This window comes from Bombina bombina, chromosome 1, assembly GCF_027579735.1.
Source record: "Bombina bombina isolate aBomBom1 chromosome 1, aBomBom1.pri, whole genome shotgun sequence".
Lineage (NCBI taxonomy): Eukaryota > Metazoa > Chordata > Amphibia > Anura > Bombinatoridae > Bombina > Bombina bombina.
In genome coordinates, this window is record NC_069499.1 from 1398207692 (window position 1) to 1398229104 (window position 21413).

Genomic DNA, 21413 nt, shown 5'->3' on the forward strand with positions numbered 1-21413 from the left:
CTTAAATGACAGTTTCAGGAATGGGAAAAAATGCCAAGGAACAAGCTTCTAGCAACCAGAAGCAAAGAAAAATGAGACTTAAATAATGTGGAGACAAAAGCGACGCCCATATTTGTTTAGCGCCAAATAAGACGCCCACATTATTTGGCGCCTAAATGCTTTTGGCGCCAAAAATGACGCCACATCCGGAAACGCAGACATATTTGGCGCAAAAGAACGTCAAAAATGACGCAACTTCCGGCGACACGTATGACGCCGGAAACAGAAAAGATTTTTTGCGACAAAAAAGTCAGCGCCAAGAATGACGCAATAAAATGAAGCATTTTCGGCCCCCGCGAGCCTAACAGCCCACAGGGAAAAAAGTCAAATTTTTAAGGTAAGAAAAATAATTGATTCAAGTGCATTATCCCAAATATGAAACTGACTGTCTGAAAATAAGGAATGTTGAACATCCTGAGTCAAGGCAAATAAATGTTTGAATACATATATTTAGAACTTTATTAAAAAAGTGCCCAACCATAGCTTAGAGTGTCACAGAAAATAAGACTTACTTACCCCAGGACACTCATCTACATGTTTGTAGAAAGCCAAACCAGTACTGAAACGAAAATCAGCAGAGGTAATGGTATATATATATATCGTCGATCTGAAAAGGGAGGTAAGAGATGAATCTCTACGACCGATAACAGAGAACCTATGAAATAGACCCCGTAGAAGGAGATCATTGAATTCAAACAGGCAATACTCTCCTCACATCCCTCTGACATTCACTGCACGCTGAGAGGAAAACCGGGCTCCAACCTGCTGCGGAGCGCATATCAACGTAGAATCTAGCACAAACTTACTTCACCACCTCCATAGGAGGCAAAGTTTGTAAAACTGATTTGTGGGTGTGGTGAGGGGTGTATTTGTAGGCATTTTGAGGTTTGGGAAACTTTGCCCCTCCTGGTAGGAATGTATATCCCATACGTCACTAGCTCATGGACTCTTGCTAATTACATGAAAGAAATTGCATGCTCTATCTGAATCACAAAAGAAAAAAAATTGGGTTCAGTGTCCCTTTAACAGTTTTGCTGTGGTGCTCTTTGCCGCCTCCTGCTGGCCAGGTTCTTTTTACTAGTCTCCTGTATGAGTCCTGTAACACACAAAAGGTAAATCAGTGTAACCAACACTGTTTGCTTAAAAGGAAGGATAGCAGAAAACACTGAAAGAGGCATAGAAACTTCACTGCGACCACCAGTATCTAGCATACACCTTTGCAAGCCTTTTGACCCCCTACGACTGCAGGTTCTCACAAAACAACCTGCAGTTCAGTCTGATGACCGCTGCTTTCCTAACCTTTCGCCACTTCTAAGGTGGCAAATTTCAATCTCCCCAGTCTCGTCCGACCAGGGAGATTGACAGCTCCTGCCCGCGCGTGATTAGCTGTGCGTGGGCATTATTGCACGCAAGAGCAAAATAGTGCTAGTGTGCAATGCTGAATTCCGCCAGCGGAATTCAGCCCGCCAGAGGCGAGCTGCTGCGGGCAGCGATGCGTATATGTGCCCATGTCCGCCACAGATTGAAAAATCGACCCCAAAAACACTACTAAGAATTACATGGCTTTAAACAACTCTCATGCAGGGAACAATCCACTGAGGACAATAAATTCAGAATATTCAGCAAAGCACATCTCTCCATTAAATGAGGCAAAGAACTACTGAGAGGGTAGGGGAAGTGGGAGGGATATTAAATCTGTTTGAGGTGTCTTTGCCTCCTCCTGGTGGCCAGGTGAAGTATTTCCCATAGGTTATAAATGAATTTGTGTATTCACTGCCATTAGAAATAAACAGGCTTTTTAACCTAAGGAAACTATAAAACATATAGCCCATTATTTTATAGAAATTAAACCTATTTAAGGATATATATCTCAAAATAGTCAGGCTAATGTTTCCATTTTTAATATAAATTGTGAGACCTGAACAGTGCTCCCCATTTATCATAAATATTATAAAAATTGCCAACAGTAAGCACATGGTCATCATTCACATCTCTCTGTACAGTCAAGCAAAGATTCATCAAAACATTAAAGCTTATCATGCTCTCCATAAGTTTTTCAATTGATAAATGTGTTAGCAATGAACTGAAGGCAGCAAACCTGTGTAGGGTACAGCCATCACAAAATTATACTCTCTCTAGGAGGAGATGCAAATGCTGCTTACTGTACTCAAGTCGCTTATTTAAAATACTTTGTTACCTCAAATGATATGTAATTCTGGGTACCTTATAACAAAACACTTATTTCATGTGAATAAATAAATACAACTAAGCATATGTATACATTTATTTACATTAAAGTGGGTTCCAAATATTTACAGGAAAAACATTTTTAGCGGTACATTTTTTGGCAGGTGGATGGGCACACAGTAGGATCCTGAATTCCTATTCACTACAGCAACAATCTAGTACAAATTTGTATAAAGCTTAAGTCAGAATTTCCTGGATGTGCATGAGAGATACTGGCAACATTACCTACAGACAAGAGGAGAATTAAGTTTGGAAAGCAACATGCAGGCAAAAAAAAAACTTTGTATGCATTGGTTAGAGGGATACAGATTTCCTTTTCTAAATCTAGGCTGTTTGCATAGGACAATGTATTGTGGTGTTTGTAGCCTATTTTAACATTTTCTGCTATGGAATTATACTTGGTCCCAATGATTCACCCTGTTGGACTGTGAACTGGGTGACAAGGTATAGTTGGCTAAATATAAATTATACATTTAAAAGATCTCAGAAATATAATTTAAAAATGTGCATCTTAGTCCTACAACATGATACTTGTGGCTTTCAAATTATTCACAATCTGGCTGGTGTATTTTAGATGACAAATGAAAATAAAATTAAACACATTTTAATGTGCTTAAAAACACAAATACTGAAATATAAATATGACAAATACAGTGTAATAGTAATATTACCAATGTAAAAAGGATTCAGAAATCAGCTGTTGTGAGTCGAGAAGCTGATTAACTTAATATTTTTATCCAGATAGACTATAACTTTGTCAAACTGCTAAAATGCAGTGATACAATTAACCCATATCCCACACGCTCAGGACTTGTAAAGCTCTAATAGGGATGCCTTATCTTCAGTCCACATTTTCTTCAATGACCAGCTGACAGATTTTTCCGTAGTCATTTTCTCAATACAGAAGGCAGTTTCTTGAATTAATCCTTTAATATTGAATGATGCTGTATAGTGACTATCATGTCAAACAGTCTCTCAGGCACCATATGAAGCAATTTTTTTTTTTTTTTAGCTTTTTTGGTACAAAAAGGGGCAGTTAAAGTTTATTAATGCATCCCACTCCATGATATCCTTCAGCATCTTTGAAAGATCATGGAGGAAACCCCCCCCCCCATAAAAAGCTGTCATGAAATGTACATGCTAAATTATTGCTACAAGTTGTTGGAGAAAATTAGAATCACAGGTAAGCCTAAGGTGCCATCCAGAAGGGCATCTGTTGCTTTCCCCGCGACTGAGAGCCTTGATATTGATATCCTACATTCCAACCTTGAGTGTAAGAGCCTGCATTCTTGATTCCATTGTGATCTTCCTCCTCATCAGATGAGTCTCCTGCATATGCCACTAATCCAGTATGTTTCTCTGATGTCTTCAGCTTTTTGTTAGGGTTATCTGAAATATTAAGAAAGGGGGGGGGGGGGAACAAAACAAGGAGACAAAAGACAACCCAAACAACAACCAGTATCCGTTAATACATAAGAAACATTAAGTGAGCAAATGTGTTAAGAGTTGAAGACCATTTGGAGGTTTTTAACAGGCCAAGGTCCCCACGGGTCAGAAGGCAGATGTCAATCATGGTGCAGACACGATCGGTTCATGGACATAGAAGAGAAAAAAAAAGAGAAAAAAAAAAAAAAAAAAAAACACAAAAGAAAATACAAAAATATACAGTTAGAGATTACATCAAATTGGTGGAAGCACTATTAATGTTTGATCCCAACCCTCTTTGTGTGAACCCAAGTCTTGTAGAGCATTATTGCTCCTACATCCATTAAATGTAATTTTAAGTGTAGGTTTGCATCACAGCCAAGACATTTAAATCTTGACAGAGCATTTAAGGGTAAGAGGGTACTCAAAGATGGTTGCTGCAGATTCCGGTGGAAATCTGATCTGTTAAAGCAAAACCTTATCTGTACATCGTGTGAGATGCTGGGCTCAGCTCTGGACTAATGACTCTTATCCACACTGCATTAGCTGCTAAACTGCTCAACAAAGGTAGGATTTAACTCACCATCTGTAGCCCCTAAAGTCCAGGAGGCATTTTCTTCAGCTTCTTGCTGTGCTACGACTGGTAAACAAGGTGGAGGCATCAGCTGACTGTGGGGAATAAATAATAAGATGGCCATGATAAAAGAGGAGTGAAAAAGCATGCAATTTTAAACAACTTTCTAATTTACTTATTTGATCTCATTTGCTTCATTCTCTTGATATACTTTGCTGAAAAAGCATATCTAGATAGGCTAAGTAGCTGCTGATTGGTTGCTGCACATAGATGCCTCGTGTGATTGGCTCACTCATGTGCATTGCAATTTCTTCAACAAAGGATATTAAGCAAATTATAATGTTTAAAATTGTATTCTCTACTTGAATCATAAAAGAAAATTGTTGGGTTAAGTGTCCCTTTAAGGACAAATATGTAGCAGGGATAGACTTGAGGAGTTACCAGAGTGCATTTTACGTTTTGAGAATTAGAAAATCAACAATTTTCAGAGTTAAATTATATGAAAGGGGAGTAAAAAGAAAACAATGAAAGTAAATGGCAAATCAGATTTTGCTCCCCCCCCCCCCCCTCGACCCCATCATTTAATATTTTTTCCTGCTTTATTCTTTTGGAAAGAGACATTCTTACTTATTGTATGGGCCTTTAAAGAAAGTTTAGCTTTCTTTCTTTAAATCCTCCTCTTGCTTTAAATAAATGAGTGGCTATTTTAAAGTTGAAAGATGCTAGGTTTACTTATCAGCTTAAAACCTACATAGCATTTTGAAGAGTTGCTTACAAGAAATCACCTGGTGATTTGAAAAATGTTCATCAGTGATTTTGTTCCTACAAAGCGTCTAAAATCTCTAGCTACTTCAGATTTAAAGTTTGTTGTACTATGTGATGGGAATCTTGCTAAAGAGTTTCTTGAACCTGGCCAGTATTGAAGCTTAGGTTTGTTCATATTAAGGACATTTTAAAGAAAAGAACATTGCTTAGATTATCCCCTGAAGAGTTTTGGGTGAAGCCGAGTGGTGGCCTGAAGTTCAGAGAGGAAAAATCATAAGTAAAGCAATAAAAGATCTGCAAGCTATATCCCTTGATTTTGCTGGGCCTTAATTACCCAAGCCTTGTATGAGTGACTCAATGTGGGAGGGGCCACCCATTTAAAGGGATATGAAATCCAAAATGTTTCTTTTGTGATTAAGACAAATTTTAAAAAGTTTCCACAAGTTATTTTATTAATTCTATAATGAAATTTGCTTTGTTCCATGCTAATCTATGTTGAAGAGATACCTAGGTAGGCATCTAGAGCACTACATGGCAGGAAACAGTGCTGCCATCTAGTGCTGCAGAAATAGGCTGGCTCTAATTTTATGTCCCTGCTTTTTAACCCCTTAATGACCGAGGACGTGCAGGGTACGTCCTCAAAAAAAAGGCAGTTAATGCCTGAGGACGTACCCTGCACGTCCTCTGTGTGGAAAGCAGCTGGAAGCGATCCTGATCGCTTCCAGCTGCTTTCCGGTTATTGCAGTGATGCCTCGATATGGAGGCATCCTGCAATAACCTGTACATGGCCTTCCGGTGCAGAGAGAGCCACTCTGTGGCCCCTCTCCTGCACCGGACATCGATGGCCGGTATCGTTGGTGGGTGGGGAGCCGGCTTGGGAGGCGGGTGGTGGGGGCCATCGGTGTGTGCTGTTTAGTCAACGGGGGCGGGATCGGGGGTGGGAACGTTTAGGGGGCGCGCGCTGGGCGGCGCCGTGCACGGATGGTGGCGGGGCGGGCTCGCCGTGCACGGGCGGGAGTGGGGAGCGGAGTGGGGAACCGCTACACTACGGCAAAGAACTGCCCAAATCTTTAATCAGAATTGCCCAAATCTCACAAAAAGAGATCGTGGAGGGGTGGGGGGTTGGTTTGGATGTGGGGGGAAGCTACACTACAGAAAAATTAGTAAAAATAAAAAAAAAGCATGTTTTCTTCTAAACTGGGTACTGGCAGACAGCTGCAGTACCCAAGATGGCGCAGTAATTTAAGTTAGAGTGGGAGGGTTATAGAGCTGTCTTGGGGGGGATCAGTGAGGTTAGGGGCTAAGGGGGGATAGTACACAAAGCATATGTAAATATGCTTTTTTAAATAACACACAAAAAAAACAAATATAGCTTTTATTTTGTACTGGCAGACTTTCTGCCAGTACTTAAGATGGCGGGGACAATCTGTGGGGCTGGGGGAGGGAACGAGAGCTGTTTGGGAGGATCAGGGGTCTGACTGTTTCAGGTGGGAGGCTGAGCTCTACTCTAATGTGATATTAACCCTGCAAGCTCCCTACAAGCTACCTAATTAACCCCTTCACTGCTAGCTATAATACACGTGTTGATGCGCCAGCGGCATTTAGCGGCTTCTAAATACCAAAAAGCAACGCCCACAAAGCCATATATGTCTGCTATTTCTGAACAAAGGGGATCCCAGAGAAGCAATTTACAACCATTTGTGCCATAAACTGCACAAGCTGTTTGTAAATGATTTCAGTTGAGAAACCTAAAAATTGTGAAAAATGTTACTTTTTTTTAATTTGATCGCATTTTGGCGGTGAATGGTGGCATGAAATATACCAAAAATGGGCCTAGATCAATATTGGGGTTGTCTACTACACTACACTAAAGCTAAAATTACCCCAAAAAGCTCCCTACATGCTCCCTAAATAACCCTTCACTGCTGGGCATAATACACGTGTGGTGCGGCAGTGGCATTTAGTGGCATTCTAATTACCAAAAAGCAACACCAAAGCCATATAAGTCTGCTATTTCTGAACAAAGGGGATCCCAGAGAAACAATTTACAACCATTTGTGCCATAATTGCACAAGCTGTTTGTAAATAATTTCAGTGAGAAACCTAAAGTTTGTGAAAAAAATTTGTGAAAAAGTGAACAATTTTTTTTATTTGATCGCATTTGGCGGCTGAAATGGTGGCATGAAATATACAAAAATGGGCCTAGATCAATACTTTGGGATGTCTACTAAAAAAAATATATATATGTCAATAGATATTCAGAGATTCTTGAAAGATATTAGTGTTCTAATGATAACTAGCGCTAATTTGAAAAAAAATGGTAAAATAGTAAATTATAAGATATGATGAAAATAATGGTATCTTTAGATAGTCCATTTAATGGCGAGAAAAACGGTATATAATATGTGTGGGTACGGTAAATAGTAAGAGGAAAATTACAGCTAAACACAAACACCGCAAAAATGTAATAAATAGCCTTGGTCCCAAACGGACAGAAAATGGAAAAAGTGCTGTGGTCATTAAGGGGTTAACTAAGATACCAAAGGAACGAAGACAAATTTTAGAAGTAAATTAGAAAGTTGCTAAAAATTGTATGCACTGTCTGAATCATGAAAGAAAAATGTGGGGTTTCAAATCCCTTTAAGTAACAAATCTGGGGTTAATTAATTAGAAGTCTGCTGTCGATCCAATGTCTGTCACTGGATGATTAAAGAGAGGACATCTGAGCGTCGGGAAAGTTGTACACCAGTGTCATCCTCCTTAAAAAGAGTATAAAATCGTACTTAAAGGGACATTAAACCCAGCATTTTTCTTTAATGATTCAGACAGAGAATGCAATTTTAAGCAACATTCCTATTTACTTCTATTATCTAATTTGCTTTTTTCTTTAGATATACTTTGTTGAAGAAATAGCAATACACATGGGTGAGCCAATCACACAAGGCATCTATGTGCAGCCACCAATCAGCAGCTACTAAGCCTATCTAGATATGCTTTTCAGCAAAGAATATCAAAGAGAATGAAGCAAAATTAGATAATAGAAGTACATTAGAAAGTTGTTTAAAACTGCATGCTCTTTCAAATCATGAAATAAAAAAATGTAAGTTTCATGTCCCTTTAAAATCTAACTACTGCTGAGAATGTTTGCATCAGTGATCTGTCCATAGAAGTATAATTAAAGTTGGACTATGTTGAAATTATAAAAAGGTTTGTTTGTATTTTCCATAGTCATCTGACTAGGGTTAAGAGAACATTACTTTAATTTTCTTCTAAAGTATATTGTGCAAAAGATGGGTGGTGGTCGGAAGCTCAGAGAGGAAGTTAGACGTTCTACAAAGTAACTAAAGAAGTTCCCTGATATTGTTGGGCCTCTAAATCCACAAAGCCTTGGGTAAGGGTCCTAAGGTCGGGGACACACACATTAAAGTCCCAAAACTGGAGCTATTTAATAAAGGCATATAAAACCCAAACACAAGTTTTCAATTTACTTGTATTATACAACTTCTGCTTAGATCTCATTAATATTCTGTGTTGAAGAGATACCTAGGTAGGCCTCTGGAGCAATACATGGGAGGAAATAGTGCTTGCCAGTGCTTTAGAAAATGGATAACATTCTTTCAAAACAGCTGCTATATAGTGCTCCAGAAATGGGCTGCCTCCCAAGCATAGTCCTTGCTTTTCAACAAAACATACCAAGAGAACAAGAAAAATTGATAATAGATGTCAATTAGAAAGTTATTTAAAATTGCATGCTCTTTCTGAATTATGAAACTACATTTTTGTGTGTTTAATATACACTAATCTATAAAGAAAAAAGGAAGGAGGACATTAAAGTTCTGGCTCCAAGGGTGCAACTGAATTGTAGCCAAATGTCTAGGCACATCGTTTTAGGTTTTTCACAACAAATGTTGATTGTCACAACTTGACTTGATGTAGCTGGGCCTCAAAATACCCTTCACATTTTCCCTTGTGGGTCTAGGTGGGGGCCATTTATTTAATTCCAATAGGAGCCAAAATTATATCTGGCTATTTTCCATCTGTGATGTAAGAAAATGGAATAACTTTTAATATCCTATTAGGTTTGGGGGATTTCTTTGTGTATCACTTAGATATGGTAATTTGAAGGGTATTTGACTTTTAAGATCTTTAGATAATGAGTATGTTATTTATCTTAACCCCTTAATGACCACAGCACTTTTCCATTTTCTGTCCGTTTGGGACCAAGGCTATTTTTACATTTTTGCGGTGTTTGTGTTTAGCTGTAATTTTCATCTTACTCATTTACTGTACCCACACATATTATATACCGTTTTTCTCGCCATTAAATGGACTTTCTAAAGATACCATTATTTTCATCATATCTTATAATTTACTATAAAAAAAATTATAAAATATGAGGAAAAAATTGAAAAAAAACACACTTTTTCTAACTTTGACCCCCAAAATCTGTTACACATCTACAACCACCAAAAAACACCCGTGCTAAATAGTTTCTAAATTTTGTCCTGAGTTTAGAAATACCCAATGTTTACATCTTCTTTGCTTTTTTTGTAAGTTATAGGGCCATAAATACAAGTTGCACTTTGCTATTTCCAAACCATTATTTTTCAAAATTAGCGCTAGTTACATTAGAACACTAATATCTTTCAGGAATCTCTGAATATCCATTGACATGTATATAATTTTTTTAGTAGACATCCCAAAGTATTGATCTAGGCCCATTTTGGTATATTTCATGCCACCATTTCACCGCCAAATGCGATTAAATACAAAAAATCATTCACTTTTTTACAATTTTTTTCACAAACTTTTGGTTTCTCACTGAAATTATTTACAAACAGCTTGTGCAATTATGGCTTAAATGGTTGTAAATTCTTCTCTGGGATCCCCTTTGTTCAGAAATAGCAGACATATATGGCTTTGGCGTTGCTTTTTAGTAATTAGAAGGCTGCTAAATGCCACTGCGCACTACACGTGTATTATGCCCAGCAGTGAAGGGGTTAATTATGGAGCATGTAGGGAGCTTCTAGGGTTAATTTTAGCTTTAGTGTAGTGTAGTAGACAACCCCAAGTATTGATCTAGGCCCATTTTGGTATATTTCATGCCACCATTTCACCGCCAAATGCGATCAAATTAAAAAAAACTTTAAATTTTTCACAATTTTAGGTTTCTCACTGAAATCATTTACAAACAGCTTGTGCAATCATGGCACAAATGGTTGTAAATGCTTCTCTGGGATCCCCTTTGTTCAGAAATAGCAGACATATATGGCTTTGGCGTTGCTTTTTGGTAATTAGAAGGCCGCCAAATGCCGCTGCATTTCACACGTGTATTATGGCTAGCAGTGAAGGGGTTAATTATGTAGCTTGTAGGGAGCTTGCAGGGTTAATTTTAGCTTTAGTGTAGAGCTCAGCCTCCCACCTGAAACATGAGACCCCCTGATCTCTCCCAAACAGCTCTCTTCCCTCCCCCACCCCCCAATTGTCCCCGCCATCTTAAGTACTGGCAGAAACTCTGCCAGTACTAAAATAAAAGCTATATTTGTTTTTTTTTTGTTTTTTTAAGCATATTTACATATGCTGCTGTGTAGGATCCCCCCTTAGCCCCCAGCCTTACTGATCCCCCACCAAAGAGCTCTCTAACCCTCCCCCTCTGCCTTAATGGGCGCCATCTTGGGTACTGGCAGCTGTCTGCCAGTACCCAGTTTAGTGAAAAAATGTGCCTTTTTAAAAAAAAAAAAACCCTTTTCTGCAGTGTAGCTTCCCCCCCCCCCCCCAAGATCAACCCCCCACCCCTTCCACATCTCTTAGCTGTTATTTACAGCTTTCAAAAAGTTATTTGATGTACTTTTGAAACTTGATTTTTCTGTAGTGTAGCGGTTCCCTCCCGCTCCCGCCCACGCGCCCGCCTGCCGCCCCCCGTGCGCGCTCCCGCCCCTCCCGCCCCCGATCCCGCCCCCCTCCACTGGGCACATCGATGGCCGCCCACCCGCCTCCCAGACTTGCTCCCACCCACCAACGATACCGGCCACCGATGTCCGGTGCAGAGAGGGCCACAGAGTGGCTCTCTCAGCATCGGATGGCCAAGGGGGGTTATTGCAGGATGCCTCCATATCGAGGCATCACTGCAATAACCGGAAAGCAGCTGGAAGCGAGCAGGATCGCTTCCAGCTGCTTTCCACACCGAGGACGTGCAGGGTACGTTCTCAGGCATTAACTGCCTTTTTTTTGAGGACGTACCCTGCATGTCCTTGGTCGTTAAGGGGTTAAAGGGACACTGTACCCAAATTTTTTCTTTTGTGATTCAGATAGAGCATGACATTTTAAGCAACTTCCTAATTTATTCCTATTATCAAATGTTCTTTATGCTCTTGGTATCTTTATTTGAAATGCAAGAATGTAAGTTTAGATGCCGGCCCATTTTTGGTGAACAACCTAGGTTGTCCTTGCTGATTGGTGGATAAATTCATCCACCAATCAAATACTGCTGTCCAGAGTTCTGAACCAAGAAAAAAGCTTAGATGCCTTCTTTTTCATATAAAGATAGCAAGAGAAAGAAGAAACATTGATAATAGGAGTAAATTAGAAAGTTGCTTAAAATTGCATGCTCTATCTGAATCATGAAAGAAAATTTTTGGGTTCAGTGTCCCTTTAAGGGAATACTATAAAAATGTTAAAGACTGTTATAAAACTGCTATTCAGAGCACATTTCAAGGACACGCCCCTTTATGTGAATGTGTTGTGAATAGCAGTTCCAGTCTGGACAGGTGTTTGTTCCTTCTATTAGTGTTTTTAACATTTGTTTATTTTATTTGCCGTTAATTATTTTCGGATTTTTTTTTTATGTATAAAGACTGGTCATTGTTAACGGTTAGTCTTTCTGTTGGAAATTACATGCGTTTGTGCATGTAGATCTCATTGTTTAATGCATGATTGTATGGTCAGTATGTTAAACATACTTTTCTTACAACTGTTAAAGTGAAGGTCAAGTCTGCGTATGTGCTCATCATTTTCTAATATCTTTTCTAAAATCAATATGATGTTCATTCATCAAATACCTTGCAAATCCAAGTAAAAGTAGTAAAATTTATCTTTTCAAAGCGCTCCGTTTATGCGGTATATTCCGCCCGTCATCGAGCCTCTATTGATTGACAGAGTTTACCTCCAATCTATTGTTTACCCCTGTGGCGTCCAGCTCCTTTTTAGTGTCGTCATTGAGAGCTTCCGCGCATGCGTGTAATGAAATATCGCGTCATCGTCGGCATGCTCGTTCATGTTACGCGCATGCGTTGTACCCTCGCAGAAGTATTGGCACTTTGAATCCACAGCATAGCTCACTCGCATCCTCGCCATTTAGCTGTTTTATATATAACAACCGGGCAACCTTATAATCTATCTATTCATCTTTATGGCATTTTTGCATTATCAATTTGGGATAACATATTAATTGTTTTTAATCTTGCATAATTAATTCATTTTTAATCAATATATATATGTTATTGCTGCAGTTAGTTGTGATAGTAGAAAAATGAAGGATATAAAAATAAGATCCACGAAGATATATTTAATAAATAGTATGTTTAAAAATACATTACAATTGCTAAACTGACCCTTTATAGAGATTTGATAAATAATATAAACTGATAGAGTGTCCAGAACGATCTTGCTAGTGAGTCACTGACATACTTGCGTTACGTAACAATGACATATACTATTTCTTTGGCCAATTGTATAGAAATTTACGGCCGTGAAGGAAACGCATGCGCAATAGAGCTAACTATACGCATGCGCACTGGAAATTAAAACAAGGGTGCACGAGCGTAGTCCGCTTGTAATAAACAAAGCGGCGTCAGAGGATCCAAATAGGGAAGTGTTGTATGGGCGGAGCAACGCGTGATAATGAAGGTACATTATATATCTATTTTATTTGCAAAGGAATAAGAATTTATACATATCAACTCAGCGACTTTAATTTTTATTACATACGCTTTAATATGATATATTGAGAACATTAAAAATTGACCTTCACTTTAATGCTGTAATCCCACTATATTTGTTAAAAATATATATTATTGCAAGTTATTTTTTTTAGAATATCTTCTTGCTATATAGTTTAGACCACTGATTTTCAATCCTGTCCTCAGGCTTCCCTAACAAACCAGATTTTGAGGATATCTGTGCCGATTAGTAAACAGTTATTTTACAGCTGCATTCATTACTTTTGGGAAATACAGAACCTGGCCACCAGGAGGAGGCAAAGACACCCCAGCCAAAGGCTTAAATACCTCCCACACTTCCCTCATTCCCCAGTCATTCTGCCAAAGGAACAAGGAACAGTAGGAGAAATATCAGGGTGAAAAAAAGGTGCCAGAACGACGAAGAAAAAAGAATTCAAGGCCGCCCACAGAACAAAAACGGGAGGGGAACTAAACTCTCCCCCCACAGAAGAAAAGAAAATCATCATCAGGTAAGCAGAATTTAAGTTTTTCTGCTTAAAACGGTGAGAGTCCACTGCGGCATTCATTACTTCTGGGAAATCAATACCCAAGCTTATAGAGGACACTGAATGCAAACGGGCGGGAACAAAAATGCGGCCCATTCTGATGGCACCACAGCCTGACAACCAGAATTCCCAATAAAACTACTTTAACAGAAGCATGAGGAACAAAAATATGGAGAAAGGAAAAGGTAACTGCCCATCAATTAGAACCATAAGGATCCCAGTCAGAGATCACTCTAAATTCTGGACTCCACTGAGCACAAAAGCCTCTAAAGGAGAGAAAAGTCCCACTCTCCAGAAGCATGAACAATGGCAAGGGAAAAACAAACTCGACCCACTGAACTCCTAGAGTCAGATGAGGAAAACAACCTCAGTAGGAGACAAAATGTATAGTCGCAGTAGACCAGATCCTTCCAAATAGAAGGAAAACGAAGAAACCCAGGAATATACCAGTAAAGAAATTCCCAGGAAAAACTTCCTCCATCTCTCCAGAAGAGAGAAAAAGAACCGCCCCAGTAGTAACAAGGAGATTTCCCCAGTACCGGGAAAACAAGCCTGCTACTAAAACGCTGGACAGAGCCAAGACTATTAAAATCTGGAAAACAGATTAACCAAAACACCAAGTCAAAAACAAGGACTAGGTTAAAAACCGGACCCTCAAAACCAGGTGCCGGATCAAAACCAAAAACCTTGCGGAGCAACCACAAAGTTATCTGGAAATGAAATTTGCACCAAATTTGATGCATATTAAACCCCCATGGGGTCTCGAACTCAGATCTCTCATGAAGCATCCCAATGGCTGTCCACTCCCCAAAAGGCCTCTAAGATAACACCCACAAAGTCTGAAAACAAAAGGAAGGACCCAAAAGAGATCAGAACTCCATGATTAAAAAAAAAATATGACAGTCTCTAAAGATCCAGTCTGGATCAACTCCCAGAAAACCTACAGCACAAGGAATTAACGAATGAACGAGCATCCTAAAACTCCTATCGGGTGACAGCAAGCAAGACTGCCTATCAATCCCCCAGATCCCAAGTATATAGGATCAAAAAGAGGATACTGCAAGGACACAAACGGTCCCAACCAGATGACTGAAAATACTACCCCAAAAGGCAAGGGGAAGCAAAAGTACAGCAATCCTCAAAAAGAGTAAACACTTGCGAAGGAAATCGGAAAAATCGGACAATTCAATACACAAGGAGTACCAATAGGGGGGGAAGAAATAATCGCCCCCTACACTAGGTACTGGAGATCTCCACGCAGTCATCTGATCCCCCCCCCCCCTCGGAAGGGAGGACTCTAGCACCTGTCCAAAGGACCTCAGGAACTACAAATATACTGCCATAGCAGAATTCATAATCCCAGCAACCACGTAAGCTATGCAGGGACAAAACACTTAGTATCGAGTACGACCAAACGTCGGACGCCCCACTAAGATGAAATAAAGTAGGACCAGCCTGATATCCAGGATAGAAGGGCCTCTTAAAACTTAAGCAAACTTAGGACCCAAACAGGACCAGCCTGTTAAGCATACAAAATGTCTGATAGAAACCTCAAAAGAACAGAGTGAACTAGTACCCAAACAGGACCAGCCTGCTGACCAGGGTACAACTGAACTGTTCAAGGCCAACTGAAAATTCTAAACACTAGTAGGGATAGACTAAAACAGACAAATAAGCTATGAGGCCTAAACATTGCCTTTAAATAATTCTTTTTTTGTTTTTTTTGTGGACTTCCGCTGGAAGTAACATCTATTGCGACCATAAAATCGCTAGCATCAAAATCCCAGAAAAAAAAAGGAATTTTACTAAAAGGAAAAATCTACAACAGCCACAAGCTCCAAAATAAAGAAATAAACACATCCTAACCGGATCAAAAGAAAGTAGGCTGCACCCGCAGGTGAACACCAAAGAGGAATAGAAACACTAACAGGACCAGCCTGTCAGATATCCTAATCAGGAGCTCAGAACTGGGATTAGAAACAGAAAACAAGAGATGATCAGGAGTAGGATCACATCCCTCCATCGTCTAGCGCTGTTCACCATCAGATTCAGAAGCCTGAGGATCCGTTAACGAGTCAGAACTGGAATCCTCCAAAGCCGCCAACACATGCCTTAGCAGTACACACAGGCGCGCCAGTCTGAATCTAAACACAAAATCCACCTCCGGCGGGGCATCTGAAGGCCCTGACCCTGAAGGCTGTACCCCTGAAGCCTCAGAGGCAACCGCTTCCCCAGAGGAAAGATCGAATATAATTGAACTCGCACCTTGCGCTCCCAGGTTAAAGTGAATGTAAATTTTGATGCTAAAGTGCCTGGTTTTTAAAAACCAGATTAAAAACAGGGGCACTTTAATTCATCAAAACGTACATTTCATGAGTGTTGTGAAAAAAAAACAAAAAAAAAAAAAAAAAAACTTACCTTTTAAACTTGACAGCCGCTCCAGCTTCTCCCCCGTCATCACAAGCCATTTCTGAGGTCAGAAATGATGGATCGGTCATCCGCCAGTCACGGCTTCCCCCCCGGGGAATCAGTGTCTGATTCAACGCCGTGATTGGAGGAAGACTGAGTCCTCATTTTAGACCCAGGAAGAGGCTTTGCGACGGGTGGAGGAAGCTGGATCAACTGTCAAGATTAAAAAGTATTTTTTTACAACACGAGTGAAATGTAAATTTTGATGAATTAAAGTGCCCTTGTTTTTATCGAATATTTAAAAACCGGGCACTTTAGCATTAAAATTTACATTTACTTTAAGTGGACACGGATGAACTCTTCGCTTGCAATTAGGAAGATGTAAGTGCGTCAATGCCAAAGATATGGCCATGGGGAACCGTGCAGTAACCTCTGGTGGAAATAAACCTCCTTCCGGAGAAGGGGTAACGGTATTCGGGACAACTGCCTGTGTAAGAACAGAATATTCTAGGGAATGCACCTCAATGGGACACAGAATCCTCAGAGGCGGATGGCTCAGTGGTCTCCAACCTCTCCCCAGAGGGAAAAGAGAGCACGCTATTACGACATACGGAACATAATTGATTGGGCTGGATTACCCTGGCCTCCCCACAATCTACGCAAGTAACAGAATCTGAATCAGAGAAATGCTTCTCCGAACAATCAAGAGTCTTCCATAGCTTGACTTATTAAATTATGGACAAAAGCAACTGGCACCTTACACCCCCAATGGCTGGGGCACTCACCACCTCCTATGACCCAGACAAGTAGATAAACAGATCCTCTCCACCGACACTAGGTCAAGAATAAAGAAATGAAGAACGAAAACGTGACCACGCCCGGTCAAGAACTGCGTAGCTTGAAAAAAATTGTACGTTACGTAATAGCCATGAGCCCCAACATTTCTACACATAAGCTGACAATCACATAACAAAACATGATTAAAGTCCCCCACTGCTCAATAACCCCCCTCAGGAGATATTAACCCTTGATTCCATAAACATAAAGGAGTCCCACTGAGACCCTGTCTATCATTTAGTATACATTCCCACAATTAAAGGAAAATGAAACGATCTTACCGAAATCTATGCTGTGGAACAGTAACACGGTCCTTCAAGTTTGACGGATAGTAGCATTGCTTATGACATGGACTTGAGTGAAGAAAGCAGGCAGCGAAACTCGTCAACGCTGATTGCTTATGGAGCTGTTAATATGAGTCAGGATGGTTTTGCCGAAAGACACTCCCTGTATCTCTGAACTCTAACTTTCATCCATGCTCTTACTGAGAGGCTGACAGGACTACTTAAAACTCCCGTCCCATCTCGAAGAGTACTACCCTCCATAAGACAACTCCGTAATCTTCAGACACTTCTCTGCCAACCTCCTGTGACGAAAGGCAAATAATGACTGGGGAATGAGAGAAGAGGGGGAGGTATTTAAGCCTTTGGCTAAGGTGTCTTTGCCTCCTCCTGGTGGTCTGGTTCTGTATTTCCCAAAAAGTAATGAATGCAGCTGTGGACTCTCCCAATTTTAAGAAGAAAATATCTTCCTTTCTTACATAGAGATGTTCAGGTGATATTTTATTTCACAATTTCCTCAGCTCACCAGAGTAAGTGTTCTGTAGAAAGTTATTTCAATTACTGCCCAGCTGTAGGTTACAAAAAAAGCAGGGAATCAGCATCAGCTGTGCTGAGGTCATGAACGGTTTTGCTGTGATCCCATAGTAAACTTCCTTAAACTGAATACAATGAGGTGTGAATACTTTAGGGCATTTTGAGGTAAAATATCTTACTTTCTTTTACAAGATAGGACGAGTCCACGGATTTCATCCTTACTTATGGGATTACACCTCCTGGTCAGCAAAAGGAGGCAAAGAGCACCACAGCAGAGCTGTATATGTAGCTCTTTGCCTGTGTTAGTGATAGGAAGAGGTAAAGTGAGGTGTTGGTTTAGATTCTTAAATCAAGAAGTTTTTTTTTTTAAATGGTGCCAGTGAGTACTATTTTTCTCAGGGAGAAATAGTTAGTCAATATCTTCCCAAGAGGAGTGGAGACATTTATTTTCTACCCTGATTGTTGATGATCTTAGCAAAACATTCTCTAAGATCCTGCTGGTTCCCACAGAGCGGTTGAAGGTAGTGTAAAGAAACATCTTCAGTGTGGAGAACCGTGTCATGCTACAATCAGCATTGAGGTATGTTCAGTCATTTGATTCTGGGGAGACTAGATACATCAGAACAGGCTGACATTATTCCCTGTACTGGGGAGGGATAATCGGTATGCAAAATGGAAATGGTGTACCTGGAATTCCCTTTTTATTTAATTAATTGTCAGTGTGTTTGTGCAGTGAACATTGTGTTCACTTATGCTTATGCTGTGTGTCGGCCAACGCTGGGCGATATGGTTTATTCCTAAGGGCTGTCGTTATTTATATTGATAATAACTGGCAATGGGAGTGTGTTTTTTTTAGAGGGGCACATGGCGTTTTGTTAGTGCATAGATATCCGACATGTTTTTGCTTCCCATGCGGGTCACAGTATGTCTCGAGTTACGTCCACGGTGGGCAGGGCCTAGTTTCACGCGCTCAGCCACGCAGTAATCATCCGGATCGGCAGTAGGTTCCTGGGCTCCAGTGTGGCCTAAGTCAGTTTGTACACATAGAGGTGCAAAGAGACTTGGGGGCGCTGCTCACGAAAGATCAGTGTTGTCTGGGGGCAGGTAGGTGCCGCAGCAGTGCTGTGGCGAGGTACAGTGTCTGGAGTGTGATAAAATAGAATAACTGAACAAACGGAGCAATATTTGTTAAGTTCATTTGTGCATATCAGGACACTTTGTTTAACGCTGCAAAAGTTACTATACTGCAAGCAGAAAAATTGTTGCGCTTTTATTTTTTAAAGGCGCAGTAGGCATTTTTATTCAAATATTTGGCTATAAGATTTGATCTTTCAAGGTTAATTATATCAAGTAAAGAGCGACTATTATGCTAGTCCTGTTATACATGTCTGAACTTCCGAAAGTTACCTGTTCTAATGTGTTAAGATGCCCAATGTGAATCCCTTCTTACTTTTTGTCCCTCAGGTACTGAAAGGGGCCTTACAATGTAAAGAAACAGATTTTTCTTAATGCCAAGTATGTCTACTGGATGCTTCTCAGAATGATGATAATCAGGGTATGCCGCTACTTTCTCCCTAAGCGTCACAACCTTTAACACCCACCCAAGCGACGCCGTGTTCCTCAACTGCATCCACTTCATTTACTCTGCAGGATATGGCTGCAGTTATGTCATCTACCCTTACAGAGGTTTTATCTAAGTTGCCAGTGTTGCAGGGCAAGCGCAGCAGGACAGAAGCCACTCTGATTCCTGCGACTTCTGATGCTTTGATGGCTATTTCCGATGTACCCTCTCAGGGATCTGATTTGGGGGGTAAGGAACTTCTGTCTGAGGGGGAACTTTCCGAGTCGGGAAGTGTGTTACCTCAGACAGACACGGACGTCATGTCCTTCCGATTTAAGCTTGAACACCTACGCCTGTTACTTCGGGACGTTTCAGCGACTCTGGATGACTGTGACTATTGTGGTGCCACCAGAGAAATTGTGTAAGATGGACAAATACTTGAAGGTCCCTGCTTACTCTGATGTTTTTTCCGTTCCTAGGAGAATCTCGGAGATTACGCGGGAATGGGAAAGACCGGGTATCCCGTTCTCACCTTCCCCTAATTTTAAGAAAATGTATCCCATAGCTGACAATGTTTGGGATTCTTGGCAAACAGTCCCTAAGGTGGAGGGAGCTATATCTACCCTGGCTAAGCGTACAACTATTCCTATTGAGGACAGTTGTGCTTTCAAAGATCCTATGGATAAAAAGTTGGAGGGTCTTCTGAAAAAGTTGTTTATTCATCAGGGTTTTCTTTTACAACCGACGGCCTGTACTGTACAAGTTACAACTGCGGCGGCCTTTTGGTTTCATGCCTTAGAAGAGTCTCTTAAGAGGAAATTCTAGATAGGATTAAGGCTCTTAAGCTGGCTAATTCTTTTATTACGGATGCCGCCTTTAAGATTGCCAAATTGGCGGCTAAGAATGCGGTATTTGCCATTTTAGCGCGTAGGGCGTTATGGTTAAAATCTGGGTCTAGCTTTTGGCTATTCCTTTCAAAGGAAAGGCCCTATTCGAGCCTGACTTGAAAGAAATAATCTCTGACATTACGGGAGGTAAGGGTCATCTCCTACCTCAGGATAAAGCAGCTAAACTGATGGGTAAACAGAATAATTTTCGTTCCTTTCGGAACTTCAAGGGAGTCCCCTCTCCTTCCGCTAAACAGGAAGGGAATTTTGCTCAAGCCAAGTCCGTCTGGAGACCCAACCAGGCTTGGAACAAGGGTAAACAACCCAAGAAGCCTGCAGCTGCTCCCAAATCAGCATGAAGGGGCGGCCCCCAATCCGGGACCGGATCTAGTAGGGGGCAGACTTACTTTCTTTACCCAGGCTTGGATAAGAGACGTTCAGGACCCCTGGACACTGGAGATCGTGTCCAAAGGGTATCAACTGGAATTTAAAAATTCTCTCCCTAGGGGGAGGTTTCTTCTTTCACGATTGTAGACCAGATAAAAAGAGAGGCGTTCTTACGGTGTGTAAGAGACCTCTCCTACTATGGGAGTAATTCGGCCCGTTCCAATAATGGAACAGGGGCTTTACTCAAATCTTTTCGTAGTCCCACCCCCCCCAAAAAAAGAGGGCATGTTTCGACCCATTTTAGATCTCAAAAGTCTGAACACGTTCCTCAGAGTCCCATCCTTCAAGATGGAGACTATTCAAACAATTCTGCCATTGATCCAGGAGGGTCAATATAGGACTACCGTGGACTTGAAGGATGCATATCTTCATATTCCTATCCATAAGGATCATCACCAGTTCCTAAGGTTTGCCTTCCTGGACAAACCTTTTCAGTTTGTGGCTCTTCCCTTCCGGTTGGCTACAGCACACAGGATCTTCACGAAGGTTCTAGGGTATCTTCTGGCGGTTCTCAGGCCACGGGGCATTGCAGTGGCGCCTTATATGGACGATATTCTGATCCAGGCGTCGTCTTACCAACTGACAAAATCTCATACAGGCATGGTTCTGTCCTATCTGAGGACTCATGGGTGGAAGGTGAATCTAGAAAAGAGTTCACTAATTCCACAGACAAGGGTTCCTTTCTTGGGAACTCTAATAGATTCTATATCCATGAAAATGTTCTTGACGGAAGTCAGAAAGTTAAAGAGTGTGAATACATGCCGAGCCCTTCAGTCCAATCCTCGACCACCAGTGGCTCAGTGCATGGAGGTGATTGGATTGATGGTAGTGGCAATGGACATTCCGTTTGCTCGCTTTCATCTCGGATCACTACAACTGTGCATGCTCAAGCAGTGGAATAGAG

At 40.8% G+C, this 21413-nt stretch overlaps 1 protein-coding gene across 7 annotated transcripts in view; it reads right to left on the reverse strand.

The window, feature by feature from the left end:
- Positions 1-2305: 2305 nt before the first annotated feature.
- Positions 2306-21413, reverse strand: part of KHDC4 (KH domain containing 4, pre-mRNA splicing factor) — a 77074-nt gene continuing 57966 nt past the window's right edge. For 4 of the 7 annotated variants that reach the window (XM_053705029.1, XM_053705027.1, XM_053705020.1 and 1 more), the window contains exons 13-14: positions 4295-4380; positions 2306-3675 (exon numbers count right to left, since the gene is read on the reverse strand). In XM_053705029.1, coding sequence (XP_053561004.1) covers positions 3476-3675; positions 4295-4380 — 286 coding nt within the window. In that variant the 3' untranslated portion in view covers positions 2306-3475. Of the gene's footprint in view, positions 3676-4236; positions 4381-21413 lie in introns of those variants that run through there. The other 3 variants (XR_008401266.1, XR_008401261.1, XM_053705035.1) reach the window with 2 other exon arrangements.